General features: G+C 41.3%; 1 protein-coding gene across 2 annotated transcripts; it reads left to right on the forward strand.

Annotated features, from left to right (window-relative positions):
- On the forward strand, positions 1–18,613 carry DYRK4 (dual specificity tyrosine phosphorylation regulated kinase 4). 2 transcript variants are annotated; one of them, XM_058805083.1, is made up of 14 exons: positions 1–184; positions 3,853–3,936; positions 5,293–5,442; positions 6,560–6,695; positions 7,858–8,021; positions 8,384–8,520; positions 9,365–9,505; positions 11,129–11,267; positions 13,484–13,565; positions 14,290–14,462; positions 15,057–15,117; positions 15,654–15,783; positions 16,499–16,644; positions 17,086–18,613. In XM_058805083.1, the coding sequence occupies exons 1-14, from the start codon at positions 161–163 to the stop codon at positions 17,310–17,312; spliced, it is 1,794 nt and encodes a 597-aa protein (XP_058661066.1). In that variant the 5' UTR covers positions 1–160; the 3' UTR covers positions 17,313–18,613. The 2 variants fall into 2 exon arrangements, with proteins under 2 accessions (XP_058661066.1, XP_058661067.1); XM_058805084.1 differs by having other exon boundaries at positions 7,924–8,021.
- The last annotated feature ends 1,009 nt before the right edge of the window (positions 18,614–19,622 follow it).

Genomic DNA, 19,622 nt, shown 5'->3' on the forward strand with positions numbered 1-19,622 from the left:
TCTGAAGCCAAGCAGAAGCATTATCCATTTTTTTCTGCTCAGGGCACTGTGCATGGAAGTGCTCCTGCTATGCTCTGACTAGATGAAGGTGGGCTTCCTGAAATGCCTTCCCTGAATGGAATAAACAGCTCCTGTCCTGCACCTAACAGCTCTCGCAGTAATGCTGACAGAAATAGTTGACAAGGTGGGGAAAATGTTTGTGTTCCTACTGTGTTTTGAGTGAGAGAGTGTATTTGCTATGGCTTTTTAATGTATTGCATGGTTTAGCACCTGTGTTATATTCTCTCCATGTATTGTACAGGCTTTATTCAGTTTTGAGAACAGGGGGAAGAGATTGCCTATGTGAATGAAGGGGTCTTTTTTTCATGTAGTTGTGTATTTTAAAAATTCCTAAATTTTAATGCATTTCTGATTTCTATGGTTAACATGTACTGAAGAAATACTCTGACATTTTGAGAATTATGGAAGTGTGTCATGATGCCTGATTTTACAGAATGCTGTAAAGCTAAAACTTTATGACTGTGGGCTAGGTGGTGGATGAGGACCTTGTTCTGTTTCTTTGGTGGTAACTGGAATGAGCAAGGTGGTCCAGGATTTCCAGGGCTGGAATAGCAGGAGATGATAGTCTGGGATTGCAGCATTGGAGCTGTAGCAAGGCTGAGTGCCACAGGAGCAGGGAAACCAGGGGTGAAATGGAGTGGAATAGTAACAGGTGCTGCAGTTTGTCTTTGGAGTGCATCTGCCAGAATGAGCCCAGCCACAGCAGCTCAGCTGCAGAGCCCATAGGGCAGCTCCAGGTTTTGCTAGAGCAGTTCTTCTGGGTCACTTGGATCAAGACCATCAAATAAAACCACTGTGTGGACTGTCCAATAAATCCACCTGCTCCCCATTCAGCCACCAGCAGGACTGGTGTAGGCACAGATCAGTTTTTCCACAAATAGATTTTTATATTATTTACCCATTTGGGGGAGTTTTATGAAGGTCGGTCACTTACTCATTTTATTGAATAAATTGCCTAAAGAGCTATAAAGCCTTAGTAAGTAGGTTTTGAGAAAGGGGGACAAAGAGGATCACAGGTTTCCATGGTTTAAAATAAGGCTTGGACTGATTTTACACTGTAAAAAGAGAAATGTTCACCTCAAAATCTTGGTAATCTTTCCCCACTGAATGGAAATTAAATTGATTCCAAATCCAAATTCTGGCAGCACATCTTGGAGCCCACTCACATTCTTCCTTAGCTCTTGCTTAGTTTTAAATATATTTTTTAAATTTTTCATGCTCTGTTGTTAGTAAATCTACTTTAAAAAATGTAAGAATTTAGACATAGCTGCCTAGCTTTTTAAAATAATTGCTAAGAAATAAAATGCCCTTTTGGAGTGAAGACTCTGCAGTCTGCACAGGTATGTGAAGTCTTTGTTTCTTTGGTTTTCAGTGATAGCTTTTTCTCTATAAAATCCTGCCTTTGTATTGAGTTGTATCTAGAAAAGCGTGAAGCAGTTAAGAAACTACCTTGAAATGAAATGTAATCTTTTCATCAGCTTCAGAAACTGAAAATCATAGCTTGCTGAGAATGAAGTATGGATGAAGTGTGAGGAAAAAGTATAACATGTGCTAAAATTAATAATCTTACTAAGAGCTGGGCTGATATAATTATTAGAGTTTTGAGTGTGTATCCCAGACTCACCTTCATAATAAATATGATGGTCCCTTGAAATGCAAGATATGTAGATTGCATAAGATTGTCTGTACATTGTCTGGGAAAATACTGTGGCACTGAGTTTTCCATGGAATCATGATCTAAAGAAATTCATACAAGGATATTTGGTGCTCTGGTAAACTGTGTCATGCTCTAGGACACTCCTGTTTAGGATGCAGTAGTCTAGTGACCTTCTTCTGTGGCATTTGCTGTGTTGGCACTGGTAATATTTTGGATTTTCAGCATGTCATCTCTTATCCCTGGCTGGCTGATCTCCAGTTCCAAAGATGGGAATTACTGTGTCCAGGTTTTAGTCCTGCCGTTCTCCTGTGTTTCACAGCCACCCTTCATCTCATGCCAGAGCTGTTCTCAGTTTGTTCTAGATCTGAGGTTTGCCCTTGCAGAAGGGTTTGTTTATTTATTTGTGAACAGGAAGAGCACACACAGAGCACAGTTATCTCAAGGGCAGTTTTCAGCTGGTCTGCTCAGTTTGAGTGGTGTCTTCCTGGCTGATGGTGAGACAGCTGAACCTGTCAAAAGGCAGCATTTCCTCCATGTGGTCAGGTAGATCTGTACACAGAGATTTAGCTTCATATTTAGTTTGGAAAAGTCTTTTAGAGTCTCTAATCTAAGTGCATGTGCAAGGGTGGATATGCTACAGGCTCTGGAGTCAATAAAGGGGAGGCCATCAAGATCATCAGAGGGATGGAGCAGCTCTGCTGGGAGGAAAGGCTGAGGGAATTGGGATTGTTCAGCCTGGAGAGGAGAAGGCTTTGGGGTGACCTCACTGTGGCCTTGCAGTGCCTGAAGGGAGCCCACAGGAAAGATGGAGAGAGACTCTGGACAAGGGCCTGGAGTGACAGGACAAGGGGGAATGGCTTCACACTGACAGAGGGCAGGTTTAGATTGAATATTTTCCCATGGGAAAGGAGAAAGAAATGGGAGGAAGACGTTGTTCCCTGTGAGGGTGGCAAGACCCTGGCACAGGTTGTCCAAGAGAAGCTGTGGATTCCTGGAGCCTGGGTCTCTGAGCAGCCTGGTCTGGTGGAAGGTGTCCCTGCCCATGGCAGGGGTTGAAACTGCTTGGTTTTTAAAGTCCCTTCCAACCCAAACCAGTCTGTGATTCTGTTCAGGGCAGGATGTGCCAGAGCCATTGTTGGGGTGTGTTCAGTTTGATCTCCCTGTTTGCAGCAGTGCTAATGTGCCCTGCATATATCAATGTCATAGTGTGTGTGTGTGGATCAGTTTGCATGCAAGCATCCCTCACCCACTACAGCTTTTATATATAAATATATATATATACTTATGTTTGTCTATGTCTATATATGGATATCTGCAGTGTATTGTCACAGGTGCAGCATCTAATCTGAGTTGTCCTGCCTCTTCCAGGCTCAGACAGAATCTTTCAGGAGCCCTTTTGACCAAACCCAGTGGGGTTCACTGCAGCCTACAGAGCAGAGCTCCAATCTGCTTTAGCCACAGAGTTTTCTCAGTCTAAATTATCCTAAAGACTTCTTCATTTCATTGCAGTTTGTTATTGGGCAAAAGTGTACACTGCTACTTAGCATGTTTATTGAAAAACTGCTGAAAGCACCAGCAAACTCTAAAATGGTGAGCTGCTTAGGACTTTCCCCATTTTTTTTTATTTTTTTGGTATTTATTGCTAATACTATCTGCCCATTGGAGCCAATGGGGCTTTTCTATATTTCAGTAAACTTAAACCCTGAATTTATTTTTACAAAATCTGTACCAGAAGCTGAATCAGTTTAATGCTGCTTTTAGCAATGTATGGGCTCACAATCTACCTCATGAGGCAATTTAAAGTTGTTCTTCCAAGAAGACTCACTACCAGCTTCCAAGTACATATTTAGGATTGCAGAGGCCCCTTTCCCTTGGCTGAGCACAGGGGCACACCAAGCATCTGAGAGGCCTAATAACAAAATAAACTGTCTTTGCCCCAGCCCACAAAACAGCTGCTCAATTGAGAAAGGCATTGCCAGAGTGTAACATGTTTTCAGCAGCTTTTGTGGCCCTCTCTCACACCTTCTGCAGGCACAGGCATTGCCACAAAGGAGGGGAATACAGAAATCAGGCAGGGGTTCCATAATTTTTTCCTCCAGAATAATTTTTATTAAAGCCTCACTTTATGTTTGCAGTCTTCCCATGTGGATGCTTTTTCTCAGTCTCAGCTGACTGTTCAAGAGAGGGATCATCTGAGCTCTAACAGAGTCTTCCATCAGGTATGTGACTCTTCAGCTGACTTCAAAAATACCTGAATGCTTGTTTTTAAAGTGATCTCTTAAAATAAATTAATATGGGCAGAGGCAAGTCTTCTATTCCTTGTCCTCTTCCATTTTCTCTGTGGCTGTATGACTGTCCCAGATGCCTGCAAGTATTTTGGTTTTGCTGGGTTCAGTAGCATTTGAGGAATTTCTTCTACCACATCACTTTCATTTCTTGAAGCTTTTGGGAAAAGTCCACTGGAATGCCAGCTCTAAGTTTTTAAAGGCTATTCCATTATTTATTGGAATAAAAAATTTACTCATTAAAGTTGATTGCCTTGAGAGCATTGTCCTTTGCTTTTTAAGAAAATATCAAACCTCACCTTTGTTGTCAAAAGCTTGCCAAATATGTTTCTATGCTTCTCTGAGGAGAAAAATTTCACAGGTTTATGTGGGCTGTAGCTTTTGCTCTCTAGACCTAATTCTGCATTTCACAGTGCACAGTTGATCTATTTCAGATCTATTTCAAATAATTGTTTTATTATTTACCAAAGAAATAGTCTACCTGAAAGAGTTTTCTTTGCTGCTAAGATTTTGACTTGTCTGACTTGAGATATTCAAGACAATGATAAGACATACAAGACGTTCATAAAACTGTGCCCTTTAATGACTGACTGCAATTAAAAAATTATATAGCTGTGTTTTGCAAATAATAAATGGAAGAAGTCAGGAAGGACTAGTAATCCTGGATTATTTAAATGAGCATTAGCATTTATTTTTAGGCAAAGTTTGCTGAGAGCTTGCCTTTTCCTCACCAGTAAGGAGTGCAACAAAGGGGCCCAGTCAAATGGAGCTCCATAGGAAATGAGGGGGAAGTAAATATAGAGAATCCAGTGCAGGGAAGACTTCCCACTGTCTCCACCCCTGGTGTTTGGCAGCAGTCCAGTCCCAGTTTCTCTTCTGCCACTGGGAATAGTTAATGGTATTTTCTGCCATTGACTCTTCATGCTACTTTTTACCCTGCGTGGGCTTTATTTTCCCCACTCACAGGAGTCCTGCTGCCTGGAATGGCTGCCGGGCTTCCAAACCCAGCCACCCTTTGCAGCTGAAGCAGTCACTGCTCTGATGCTGGATGGAAGTGTTCTTGTGAGGAGTCTCATTCCCTAAATTGTGCTGGATTGCCTGGATAACCTCGTGCTGCCCGTTAGTACAGCTGGAGCTGCCTTAGCATCTGCTCATTTCCCCTTTGCCTTTAGGTGTCAGAAGTGAACCACACACATTTTCCAAGGAGTTACATCCCTCTGCTGTTCATAGGCATGGCACAGAACTGCTTGCTAGGTCGTTAAGTGACATTTCCTTGTGCTTTCTATTTAGAGAGTCAGTCGTAGTGTCCTTTCCCTCCCACATCTGGAAGGTCAAGTCAAGCATGGTCTGGCTGTAGATGCTGCAAACCCTCCCTCCTTTGAGAGCAGCCTGCCTCAAATAGCAAATAAGAGCTTGCAGAGTGTCCTCCCTTCTTTTCAGGTGAGTTATAAAGCTCCTGGACATCTCTTTTGCCTGGTGAACCAGCCTCCCTCCAAGTGCCACTGAGAGAGTGTCAGTGGCAAAGTGTCACAAGTGTGTAAGTGTGGGGGAAGAGAGAAAAAGGGTCAGAATTAGAGACAAGTATGGAAAAATGCTTCATTTTGAAAAGAACCCCTTTTTACTTGCACACATCCTTAACTCAAACCCCACAAGCACCAAGATGCTTTTATTGAAGGGGTACTAATCAGGACTTCTTGCAAGGATGTAGTGGACCAAGCTTGCCCAGTTGTTAGTCCACATCCCATCCCCTGGATTCTCCTGGTCTTGGCAACCATGTGCTGGTTTTGGAATATGGCTTTGGTACCCATCTGACACAGACAGACACTGAGCTGGTTTTTGTCTCCATCCAGCCCCACTTCTATGAGGACTTTTTCAAAGGATGAGAAATAAGAATATATAAGAAATAAGAAATAATAATACTCTTCCATTTAGTTTGGAAGAGTCCTCTGAAGGACATCTGGCCCAACCTCTCACTACAAGCAGAGCAGACTTGGAGCAGGATGCTCACATTATGATCCATTTATCCAGTTCATCTCCCACTCACTGGGCTCCAGTGTCACAGCCCCTGCTCAAAGCAAAATCCATGATGCTCACTGCTTTTCTCCCACTGGCCAAGCCCATCACTTCATACGAGAAGACAACAAAGTCATTCAGGCACCATTTGTTGGCATATCCATACTGGTTATTCCAAATCAACTTCCTGCCTTTCACTTGGTTTGGCCTGGTTTCCAAGAGGGATTGTTCCACAGCCCTCCAAGGCTGACCAGCATTGGTATACATAGCATTTCTATAGAGTCCTTATACTGAAAGGATCTGGAAGATGAACTTCCTTCTCTCATTTGTAGAGATTTATCTTTCCATGGTCCAACAGCCCTTAGTGCTTTTGGCAGAATTTGCAGTCTGAATAAGCAGGGTATCCTAGTGCTCAAGCTTGCTTGTTCTATCTCAGCACAGAAGTGACATAGAGATTACTCAACTAATCCAAAATAAATATATTGCAGCTTTGTTTCTGTGAATATAGCAGTTTTTAATTTTTAAATTTTTCTCTGCTTGGCAGGAAAATGGAATTCAAGGCAATTTTCCTCAATTTAACCTTCCAGACAGTCTTCCTGAGAGTGATACCAGAGTCCATACAAAACCATCCGAACTGGAGAGCACCAGCATCGGTGTCAAACTGCCTATGACAGCTTCAGGTAGAATATCCCTGGATAAACTGACAGGACTGGAGTGACAGGCTGCCTGCACAGATGAGGAGTGTGTACAGTCAGAACAATCAGGGAGGACCAGAGGTGCCATGTTAAATGGCTGCTGAAATATTTAACAATTTAAAGCACAGCAATATGGATGGGACTCAGTGATTTCTGATTATCCAGCTTGGGGAAGTACCCAGTAAGGGAATGATTTGACTAACACAAATACAGAAGAAAAACGTGCAGTATCAAAAAGAATGTGTATTTATCTAAGACTTAGGTGGGGCAGGTGAGAGCAATATTTCATTACAGGGATAAAACCCTTTCCCACTTCCTTGTGGCTGTGTCCCATTTTATTGATGTGGGCTAAATTGCATTTTGGGAGTTCTGAGATCTAGAAAGTTTCTGACAGAGTTAATCTATTTCTAGAAGGAGTCTAGGAAAAAAAAAAGTAGTGGCCTTTTGCTTTGAAATGATTTAGCATCCCTGCATTGCTGGATGAAGATCTGCCACTGTTTAACAAAACACCCACACATGCATGCAACACATAGATTTATAATGCTCCTGTCTGAATATATATCCACATTTAAATGATGGGAGTGGAGGTGTTAGGGCAGCTGAAATTTTATGCAGGAAGAATCAGAACTAGGAGAAAAGCAGATTTGGAGTCCATTTAATTCCTAACCTCAAGCATCTGACTGATGATTTTTATCAGAAAAACAAGTACTTGAAAGCTTTGGTTAACTAGACAGTACTGACATTTTATAAATATAGCAATCAAACCAATAAAAATGTAACTTTTCATATAAGTTATGGAGCCTGAGGGACCAGATAGACAGCAGATAGGATTTTCACAAAATCTATGTACATAACTTCCCTCACAATTAAATAATTTTAACCTAAACTGTCTTAAAAGTCTTGCTGACAGATGATGAGTGCTTTATTGAACTTAATACTGCAAGCCAGAAAAAAAAATAAATAGAAATTTGTATGAAATTGTAGAAAAAGAGAAATCTTAGTTGGAAGGGAACTCTAACAGCTTTTCTCAGCATCCTGCTCAAAGTGGTGGGCTCTACTGTGAAATGTTCCATTGTAAAAGCACTTTGCCATCAGGTTTCTGACATTTTATTGATTTGTGGTTTTACATTCTTGTTTTCTGATTTAGAAGCCTTGAAAAATTTTAGAAACCAGTTAACAGTCTATGAGCAAAAAGAAATTTTCAATTATACAGAGCTCTGGTTTCTTGGCCTGGAAGCTAAAAAGATTGAAGGTTTGCCTGAAACCCAGAATAATAATTGTTATGATGATGAGCATGGTTCCTACTTAAAGGTAAGTGGAAAAATTATGGTATTTGTTTTGAGCTCAGTAAGTTTGTAGTGATTTTATGCCAGCTCTTAAGTGTTGTCTGTGAGATAAATGTTGTTTCTAGAAGATAAATGTTCACATAGTGAAAAAATGCCTTTTAAAGATGAGGGGAGAATTCACTTTGCATGTCATGCAGGGTTGATGCAAGGTAGCAGGGCTATGGAAGCATCACTTGGGATTTTCCTTGTTACCCTTATTTGATGTAGCCTTCACCTGCAGCTAGCCCACCACCTGTCATGGAGAGCAGACTCAAACACACAGGAGCTGCTGGGAAGCCTGATCTTTGTTGTACTCCTTCAATCTGAGCCCTTTGTGTTCTTTTGAAGGTTTTACATGACCACATTGCCTACCGCTACGAAGTCTTGGAGGTCATTGGGAAAGGGTCGTTTGGGCAGGTGGCCAAATGCCTGGATCACAAAACCAATGAGTTAGTGGCATTGAAAATAATAAGGAATAAGAAAAGGTGAGATATCTGCTGACTTTAAACCAGTAAAATCACTCCTCTTGTATACAGGCAAACTGTGACAACGTGAACAAATCAAAATCAAACCTCCTGTACATTCATTAAACACAGTGAGGGCAGAGGGAGGAAAGAGGATGTCAGGAACTGGCCTGGACTTGGAGGAGAGACAGCCTAGGAGGGCAAGCACAGTTTTTCCAGGCTGACAGGGTCTCTCTGTCTCTTGCACAGTGAATACACAACCCAGGTAACCAGCTGTGCAGGATTGAGAGCAGGGAGCATCCCCACAAGGTTCCAAAACCACGGGAATATGCTGGAAGGTACCCATCACTTTCTTGAACATGAAGAATTCTACACTGTAGTCCTAAGCAACCTGTTCCTGTTAAGTGGCTGGTTACAAATTTGTGAGCTTGAAGCAGAGTGAGTGAAACAGATGTTCAGCTGTTCCTTTTTCCCCCTCACTGAACACTAAGTGTAAAGATGCTTTTCAGAATCCCCTGTCTGACTGTGGTAGGTGTGAAACATGTTCAAGGAAAGTGAAACATTCCTATAGACTTGAGAGCACCAGGATTTTAGTCTGGATGCTCACTGGAAACCTTTTAATTTCAAGGTTTTTTCAGACAAGTCAAATTAGGTACCCTGAAGTGTTATGTAAGGCCAGTGTATTTAGACTAGGAATCAACAGTAAGAAATCCAAATTACAGTGGTTAACGGGGTTGAATGAAACATTTTAATAATTGTCCCACCTGCTGAGCTTATTATAAGCTCATGGTGTTTGTAGCATTTGCAGAAATACAAATGCTACCCTGAGGTGATGTCACCATTCCCATGTCATGTGATATTTCAGATTTCACAGCCAGGCTTTGGTAGAAGTGAAGATCCTTGATGCTCTGCTGAAGAAAGACAAAGATGATACTCACAATATCATCCACATGAAGGAGTACTTCTACTTTCGCAATCACTTCTGTATCTCCTTTGAACTGCTAGGGTAAAGTACATTTTCCTTTACATACACCTTGAGGAGAATTGTAGCTCTTGTGCCTTACAAGATTTAATTTTTATGTCTTCTTCAGAAGAATTGGCAGCTAGAAAGCAACACTGTCTAAATACAGACTGCATAACTGAGCCTTTGATCACCCAAGGTGAACTGAAAAAGGCCACGTTCAGACTTCACACGGGCAATGACATGATCCATCCCTTATTTTCTGTGCTGGGTATTGAAGGCTTCTTCCCTGAAAGACCTGTGAGGAAAAGAGTAAATGCAGGACTGGTAAACTTCAGGGTATATAAATATGAATAATATCAAATAATTTAAAAATAAAACTGCATCTTACTTTTTATGAATCTTTGCTGCAGGGCATCTTAGGAGGAGTTCTGGAGGAATTTTGGAGAGGTCAGATCATTTTATTCATCAGCCTTCTTGTAATCAGGGAATCGAACTGGAATTATCCAGGTTACCCACACTTCTCCAGCCCCTAGAGTAAAGCCCCCATTGGTGCATGTGCTGCAGACCCTGCTGAAGATTCAGCATGATATGCACAGCTTGATCCCAAAGAAACCTAAATCCCTTGTGTTGCTGCATGTGAGTCTGTCACTTACAGGCACACGGGGTGAGAGGTGACTCCTCTCCAGGCAAGCCACAGACCAGTCTTTTCTGAAAGCTTCTATGGAAACACACAGGGAAATGGGAGAGCCACTATCTTTAGGTCTCCACAGAGGAGTTGAAGCCTTGTTGTCATAGAAAAATGTTTGTCTGGTAAAATTTTCATTGCCTTTAAAATACCATGAAAACCTTTGATTTGTGATCTTTTCCGTTAAGTCTGGGCAACTTTAATTCCAAAGGAATGGGCCGTGCCTGTCACCAGTGGACACTCCAGTGAGGAAGGCAGAAAGCTCCAGTTGGTCATGTCCTTGCAGACATGTGCTAGTGCTGAGGACACCTCTCACAGGGAAGAATTTATTCCTAATATCCAATCTAAACCTACTCCTTTTTCAGTTTGAAATCATTACCCCTTGTCCTGTCACTATCACTATCAAAAATCTCTCTCCCTCCTTTTCATAAACCCCTTCAGGCACTGGAAAGCTGCAATGAGATCTTCCAGAGCCTTCTCTTCTCCAGGCTACTGAGCAGGGCTACTGGAAGTTGCTAAGATGTGATGGTCACCAGAGGGATATAGTAACCCACTGAGACCTGATTTGATGGGGGGGGTTACCTAGAAATATTTACTGCTGGTTAAAAAACTTTAGACAGAAATTATTTACTCAAGACACCAAAGCAAAGAGAAATGACAGCAAAAGGAGACAGAAAAAAAATTTTTTTTGGTTCCTGAATGATTATTGTATTTGGTAAAAATCAGCACAGCTGCTTAACAACAGAGAGTTTAGCAAGGAAGTTCAGTGATTTTACATCTGCTTTAAATCTGGGAGGTGTTTGTGCATATCAAATGCAGGGCAGCATTTGCAGGAAGGAAAATAGCTGTCATTTTCCTCTGCATGAGTCCTCCATGTGGGAAGACAAGCTCTTAATGCACTGGAAACTAATCATGCCTTTAAAAATAAAATCTCCAATCTCTTATCTGCTCTCTGTCTGCTGCTTCTTCCTCCCCCACAGAATAAATTTGTATGAGCTGATCAAAAAGAACAATTTCCAAGGCTTCAGCCTGTCGTTGATTCGCCACTTCACTCGGTGTGTGCTGAGGTGCTTGCAAGTGCTCTACCAGGAAAAAATCATTCACTGTGATCTGAAGCCTGTAAGTACAATCATTTCATCACCTGGTATTCTGTAGAGAATAAATGAGCTTATCCTATTCTTTATTGATTGAGAGGAACTGTCAGGAGAAACCCTAAAAACCTAGTCTGATGTTTGTACAGAAGCTGTGATTTACTTCAGATTATGTTCATGCTACAGTCAACTGATTGTTACCATAGATTCAGTTCATGCACCAAAACATTAAATGAGATTATTTGGTTGCCAAAACATATGCAAATATGAATCAAATTCAGGTAATGACTTTTTGCTTAGAGAAAAAGGAAAGTACTTAGTTTTACAAGTATTTCAAGATGAGGGACATTGTAATGTTAGGAATATTCACAAGACAGCCTTTTTCAGGTTATCCTCTTAAGTCTATTTAATTTCTTAGGCATAACTATAAAATTAAGTAGCCTAGTAAATGGCAAAAGAATTCTGTGGAACAGTATTTCGGGTGTTCATCTGTTTTTTGGAGGAATATCTGTTCTCCAATTCCCTCTGCTGTATCTGCTAAGCATTCATTGAAATCATTACCCCTTGTTCTGTCACTATCACTATCAAAAATCATTTGATAGTAAAACATTTCCATTTTCCTTAAGCCCCAAATTTAATATTTTGCAATTTTCTGAGATTTCTGAAGGACTTTAATTATATTTTCACTTCAGATTAAAGTTTCTCTTGATTTCCTTCTCAAAAGGACAAATTAACCAATAAAGAAATAAATAAGTTCTCAGGTAAAAATGCTAAGGATAAAATTCTGTTCTCGCTTTGCTAAATGTAGTTTGATTTAGAATTCTGAGAAGTCACATATTTTCTATACCCAGTGTCTTACCAATATCTTTGCCAGACCAATTTGCAGTGAGAAGAGAGGCTTGCAAGATAACCCATATATATGAATCAAAAACAATTAGCCCAATGGGAAATCTGTTTCCAGGCAGCCACTGACAAGGAGTGACGTTGGCAGCATCAATTAGTGTAGTCTGTATTTAAATAGAGCAACATGTTAGTGAAAATGTAATGAGTTAACTAAAAGACAATTTTGTTCTCATTCAACAATTGTACAGTTTCATGAATTTATGTTGCCTGAAACTCACATCTGTTATCCCATCTGCCTCCTATGATATTTCTCAGCATTAGGTAGAATATGGAGTTTCTCTGGCCTTTATGCTAGGTAATCACTGCCTCCAAAGCCTGGTTTTTCAGTCAGCCCTGGTTTTCCAGTTTTGATCATCTCCCTTGCATTGTGAGGGATTCAGTATAAGAGACAGAGTCCTACCATGAGCATGAAGGGATATGGAGCTGCAGAGATGGGATGCTGCTTCCCTTATCAGAAACAAAAGCACCTGGATTGTGGAAGTCAGTCCTTGCCTTGACTTTCACCAGTAGCAGCTTCTCCTTCCTGGCACATGAAGCATTTCCTTATGAGCTAATTACCCAGGAAACCACTTCATCATTATTTGGCATCCACCTGGGAAGTGTTCAGTCCTTCAAAGCCCTGACATATAATCACTGTAAAACTGGTTGATAAAGGTAACCATCTGTCTGCTGAGGCATGGAGAAGGAAATCCTTCATTTAGACAGACTTTTAATGAGGATAAAACTCAGCTCTGCAGAAATGAGCTGAAGGCTGTGTTTGCTCATCAGTGCACACACATATATCCCTGAGCTGGCTGTTTAAGGATCACTTCTCCAGCTGGACTTGCAAGAATCCAGTGCTCTACCCACCTGCACCCAGCTAAGAATCCACAGGACCCTGCCTTGTCCATTTATCCCTCCCTTGAGACTTGTACATCACACAGGTGGGGAGGGGTGAGCTGACACAGAGTCTGGGGCAGGCAGTGCAGGGGAGAACTGTGGAGTGTGGCTCCTTCATGGGCCAGGGGCTTTCTGTGCTTACAAAAGGATGGTTCTGGTTAATTCAGCACAGCACAAAGCCAGGTGGAGTTTGGCTTTTACTAGATAAACAACCCTGAGTTTTGGGGAGCTCCCTGGTGCCCTTTCTGTCTCACCTGCAGCCTGGGTACCAAATCTCCCCTCTGCTTTGCACAATTGCACATTATTGGCTGCCCCCTCATGTTAGCAAATGCATTCCAAAGGACGTTGGATTTTGAAGCTCTCATTATGCAGAGAAGTGTAAATACGATTTGCATTCTGATTTTCCCTAGCTTAATATGGTGCTAAACCCCTCTTTTCCTTGTGATTTTTTTTTCTTTTTAGGAGAACATACTATTATACCACAATGGGCAAGGTTCAGTCAAAGTTATTGATTTTGGATCAAGCTGCTATGAAGACCAAAGAGGTTTGCAGAAAAGTCAAGTTGATGTAATTTTCTTAATAAGCTTTCTTAATTTTAAATAATGTGGAAAAGCTATTTCTTGGATTGGGCTAATATATTGACCTATGCCCCTAATTAGAACCTGGTGAACTGTTCAGCCACTGGTGGTGGAGCAAATACTGGTAGAGACAAGTAAGATATTACCATTCTTCTTCTTTGTCCCAAGCCAAATCAGCTCCTTCACTCCTGTTGAAATCAGAATTGCAGTTTCAAGGGTGGTTAGCTGGAACAAACTTAAGAGGATAATCCAAATATTTCACTTATCAAGAAGTTTGTCAGATCCAGAGAGCCTTTCTCTGTGAGATGGTTAAATTATAATTGATACTTTTTGTAATGAATACCACAGGAAGGGAAATGGGAACTGTACTTTTAATTTAGGAACTGTTGATTGATGCAAATGGAACACCTTCAAATGGGAAAATGAGCATGGATAAACTGAATCACAGCATTAGGAGAGCAATTTACTTCAGTGAAACTTGTTGAAAAACGATTTCTAAATAGAACGGGGGAAAGTGTACCACCCGTTACTTTTAGGATGGGATTAGAAAATGTTTCCAGAGCCTATGTGAGCAATCTGTGGATAGACAGATTTATGATTCCTGAACATATGCCTCTTTTCTGTGAAATCTGCAAATTGACATTTCAGTCCCAACTGTGATTTTTGCTTCTTGTCTGATTTTTGATCCAGTGTACACCTATGTTCAGAGCCGCTTTTATCGCTCCCCTGAGGTGATTCTTGGTCATCCTTATGCTATGGCTGTTGATATGTGGAGCTTAGGCTGTATCATAGCAGAGCTTTACACAGGCTACCCGCTCTTCCCAGGGGAAAATGAAGCTGACCAACTTGCCTGCATCATGGAGGTAACTTTTGGGGTTGGTTTGCACACCCATTTGATAAACTGCACCACCAGAAAGAAAGAGAAACCTCAAGCAATAATGAAATATGATTGGCTATGGCCTGGCCTTCCAGAGGGAGGTTTATTGCAGCCAAATGGCTCTTTGAGCCAGAAGGGCCCCTCTGAGCCTCTTTTCCTCCAGGCTGAGCCCCTTTGCCAGCTCCCTCAGCTTCCCCTCATCAGACTTTTGCTCCAGCACCTTCCCAGCTCAGTTCTCTTCTCTGAACACGCTCCAGCCCCTCCATGTCCTTCCTGAAGTGACTAGTCCAGAACTGGACACAGATTTGAGGTGTGGCCTCACCAGTGCCATGGAGAGAGGGACAATCTCTGCCTTGGTTCTGCTGGCCAAGCTATTTTTGATGCAAAGATGTGTACAGGCAGCACTAAGGAATCCCTTAATTCTCTCCACAATAAGAGGAAATATTTTGCAGACATTTCACAGTAAATTGCAACATTCAACTTCTTTTCATAAGGAGGGCAAAATGCCACACCTCACCTATTGGTTGTTGAGTATCTTCATGAAATGAGGAGTAACTCTATGAATTAATTTTCTATGAAGGTATTGGGTCTTCCACCAGCTGATTTTATCCAGGCTGCGTCAAGGAGGAGAACATTCTTTGGTAATTTCTTCTGATTATTTGTCATTTCTGGATCCCTCCCTGGTCGTTAATCACTAATTAATAGCACTGGTAGAGAGTAGGGTCAGAGATCTTTAGCTAATTCCTAGCTGATAAAAATACTTCCAGGAAGAGGTATGGAAAAAAAGTAAAAGGATAAAATGAGGCCTATAAACAAACCTGGAGCTCTGCTCTTCCTGTCTTATGGGCCTCTAATTGCCAAAGTGATAGAGATGTTGCTCTTTAAAAATATTGTTGCTGAAAGGAATGCAGTGGGCTCTGGGAACTAATTTGCATTTTTCATTTCTCTGTGTATAAATTTGGTTTGGAAATTGCTCAAAGCAAACAAACCAAACAAAATGTAGGATATGATCTCTAGGATGTAATCAATCCTGTTTGCCAAAATTCTGGTAGATTATCAATGCAACAGGGCAAAACTGGAATTAGTGGGATGGACGTGGATACTCTTTATACAACTTTTTAAGGTATTTAGTGAAGGTTTTTAATGTAATTTTTGAGGATGTCTTTTTTTTCCTAAGATTCCAAAGGTTTTCCTAAATCTGTAACTAACAGCAAGGGGAAAAAGAGATGCCCAGACTCCAAGGATCTAAGCACAGTGCTGAACACCCATGATGCTGGCTTCTTGGACTTCTTGAAAGGATGCTTAATGTGAGTTCATACTGTACGCAACAAGCTACTTTTGACTTTGATTTTATTCTTTTGTGCCTTTAAAATCCTGGTATCTGCTTTGTTAGCTTGTTTTATTTTTTGGTGGGGTGTTTTGGGTTTGTTTTGTTTTGTTTTCCATGTGGCATCATTTGTATAACTATTATTATGGACACTTTACTATGCTTTCTTTCGCAGTGACTTCAAATTTCTTTCTAGCAGTTCAGTAGCACTTTCCTAAAGAAATTCTAAAGAAACTGCAAACTTGTGATAACATGGGGAAGAAAGAAAAAATCATCCCACCAAGTTTCACAAGAGGGTTGCTTTCAGTGTTCTCTGTTTGCCAAGTCTGTGTGAATCATGGATTCATTTTGGTTTGCAGGTTGAATCAGAATTTTCAGAAAATAATTTCAGTGGAGCAAAAAACCAAACCTTAAACAAGAATGTTGGGTACCTACCCTAATAGAAGCAGGAACTGCATATTAAAAATGGTTTGGTGTTGCAGAGGATTTGATCGGCACAGTGCTGACATAAATAGGTTTTGAAGGCTGGAGAAGATCACAGATTCTTCCGTGGTTTTGGGATAAAAAGAAAATTATCTTGTTTCAAAAACATGTCCTCCTGACTTGACTTTCAAAAGACAGGGCTGAATTTCTTGCCTCTTACTAATTTTCAGATAGAAACAGTTGAATAATGATTTGTCTCCTGTGGATTTAAGGTGGGAGCCCTCCCTGCGCATGACTCCCGATGAAGCGATGAAACACGCGTGGATCCAGGAGCCCAAAATCTTCCGGAAGCCACAGGCCCCAAGGAAGATGAGTGATGGCTCCTTCTCTGTGCTGGAAAGTAGAAGAGAGACTATTCGTAAGCATGTTCCACCTCAGGACTAAGGCATTTATACCACCAGTGTTTAGTGTTTCTTTGTGTTCAGTGTCATCTGCCTGGAACGAGGGGAGGTGGAAGTGTGGAGATAATGGATGGCCCCTGAAATGGGGTGGGTACAGGCACCATTCCTCACTTGTGTAGAACTGCATGCCTTATGTTTTAGTTCAGCTGCCTGCAAGAAGACTGGAAGTGCTGAAGATTCACGCAGAGAACCCTTTTCCCTGCTGAGAGCAAAACAGTATCTGACACCACACCACAGTGCATGCCACTTTCAGAGCAAAAGAATGCAGCAGTGGGGGTTGTGAGATCCCTGAGAAAACTTTCACCTGATTTGCTGGGAGTTTGTGTCAATCCTGTGTTTTACCTGCTGTTAAGAGTCTGCAGTCTTAACCCTCTCATTTTAATGATTTATTGTTGCAGAGAATCTCTGGAAAAATGCAGCTGACAAAGTGAGAAGTGACCTGGCTGACAGACTGACTCCTTTCACAGGCACAGCAGAAAGTGATGTGCAGAACACAAGGAAGCATGCTATTCCAGAGAAATACTTGGAAAACCACATGGAAAAGCCTATTAAATATGATCAAGCAGAAGACAGTGGTGAAAGAGCTCTTCCAAAAACATCTCTTTTTTTCCCACCAATTAAGTAACACAGAGTACAAGCTAAGATTGGCTCAGTTGCATACCTAGTGTATTTTGTAGGTATTATTTGTACTCAGGAATATAAGCTATATCTGTCTGTTCATGGGCTGTGCATATTGTAAGTATATTTAATGTTCTTTTTACCGTGAAATCATCTAGTCAACCAAAACAGAATTTGAGAACCATTCCTTTTCCTCATCTCCATCTTTGTGATAAGAGATTCTTCACAACCAGCAGCAATAAAATGGAGACTGTAGAGGTGGAGAGTGGCTTATTCTTGGTGTTCTAACAGACTTTTGAATTTTATATTTTCCTGGATCTAAGAGAACAGATGTGTTGACTGAAGAATCTGAATCCTTTTTCTTACAGCAGCGTAAGTCAGGAATAATTAATGGATAAGATTACTGAATTTACTTATGTATAAAACAAATAAGAGAAATCAAGCCCAGCATCCTCATTTTCCTCCTGCTACATCTTCCTCTTTTTATAGTGAAGCTGCTAGATGAAAACCATTGTCACACCTTCCTAGCAGATTTAGAAACGCAAATTATGCTCTTTAGCTCTCTAGCAACAACAAAGCAGAGTGGTATTCTGGGCCCATTTCTGCAGGGACTCAACAGGAAGAATGGATTAAAGCAAGCTAGTTTGATTTGGGAAAATTGTCCTTCATGGCAAGTTTAACTTAATACTCTGAAAAAACCCCAGCAAAAACCAAACTAATTTCTATGATCCCTCTGGCTTATGCACTTAATGTGTTTAATTTAGGTATTTCACTCTTCGAACAGCAGACTATCTTTTCACTGCATTTGTAAAGCACCCACCTCATTACACCTGTTACATTTACTGGAGCTTATAGCTAGAAATTCAGTTGAAAAGGAATAATGAGAAAATTGTCCTACCAAAAGCAGCTGCTACTTTAGCAGTGACACTGCAGCAGCCCCAAGGGAAAGAGGTGTTCAGAGGTGTTTAGAGTCACCATAGCAGCAAGCTCCCACAGGCTCTTTTGCAAAAGAAAAATTCACAGGATATGGGAATGGTCCTCAAACAGTTCCAGTGTTACAGGAGTAAACAAGCCACCTGACAGGTACAGCTGAATCACTTACTGGTAGGAGTCACCTCAGGGAGAATGGACTGCTGTGATCATCCCCTCAGCTTCAGGCAAATCCTGGGACTCCTGAAGAAACGCCTGGAAAATGAGTGACCCAAGAAGGGCAATAGCCCATTATTGAGGGCAATTGAGCAGAGAATTACAAGAGTATTTTGGCAGACAAATACCATCCTGCTGTGATGCAGACATTCCTAACAAGCAGGCCAGCTTGCAGTGTCAGAATTATTTGTACCTCTGGTGTCAGAGAGACTCCTTTGCAGCTGAACCCTCACGGAGACTATAAAATGCTCCCATTCCCATTCTGCAGCAGAATGATGTACTAGGAAAAGTGAGTTCTGTTCTGCACAGGGTGGGTGCACTGCAGAGTGTGGACAGAGCCCTCATCCCATTTCTCAGACCCTTGGAACAAGAATTTACTAGTTTGGTGCAGTTGCTGCTCATTCTTCATCTGCTCCGTCACATTCCCTTCCCAAGTTAGAGTATCTGATTCTCACAACTGTGCACTTGGGTTTTTGTCCGTTCTACCTCAGGAGCAAAGTTTGGGATCAATTATATTGAGATGCCCTTGACCCCTGGAATGGATGTCACCCTAATGAAGGTGTAAACCTCATTTAATAAATGGGCTTCTGTGCTGGAGCCATGTTTTCTTCACAATTTGTTATATTTCAGTAGCTCTTTGTAGTAAGCATCATCATATTATTTCTCATGGCATATGCTGATGGGTTTTCCAAGGCATTCAGTGTTGAGGGAAAAGTGGCAAAGTCATCTGAGCCTGTAATTCAGTTTGATCATCCTTCCATATAGAAGGCAGATAGATGGCATTTCACTGTAGCTGCCATGAATTTGCTGTCTTTCTTTCCTTGCTGACCTGCTGTTCTGGTTTAATTCCTGCAGCCTTCGTGGCAATCTCCATCTTCAAACTCTTTCCTAATAAGGGCTCTTGTGGATAACTGTTGGATTTTTTTCAGAGATGATAAAAATAAATAGAAATTACTTGGCAGAAATATCTAGCCCTGAGATATAATCACTGTTTTCACATTCCTCTGCAGAAAGAAGTCAGTCCATCAGACACAGGTAGCATCCTCATCCCTGTGCCATTTGAAAGTAGATAATGAGAAAATTCTCTGTGTAAGAGGGCAACCTACAAAATGCTGAGAAGAATCCTCTGACTCATGCTCAGCTGGAGCCACCCTCAGACTTTCCATGACGC

Source organism: Ammospiza caudacuta, chromosome 5 (genome assembly GCF_027887145.1).
Source record: "Ammospiza caudacuta isolate bAmmCau1 chromosome 5, bAmmCau1.pri, whole genome shotgun sequence".
In the NCBI taxonomy this organism is placed as follows: domain Eukaryota; kingdom Metazoa; phylum Chordata; class Aves; order Passeriformes; family Passerellidae; genus Ammospiza; species Ammospiza caudacuta.

Coding starts and splice junctions, on each gene's coding strand:
- DYRK4 (XM_058805083.1), top strand. CDS start 161: ATGCTGACAGAAATAGTTGACAAG. Junction 8,022..8,383: donor AGCATGGTTCCTACTTAAAG/GTAAGTGGAAAA, acceptor GTTCTTTTGAAG/GTTTTACATGACCACATTGC. Junction 13,566..14,289: donor CTGCTATGAAGACCAAAGAG/GTTTGCAGAAAA, acceptor TTTTTGATCCAG/TGTACACCTATGTTCAGAGC.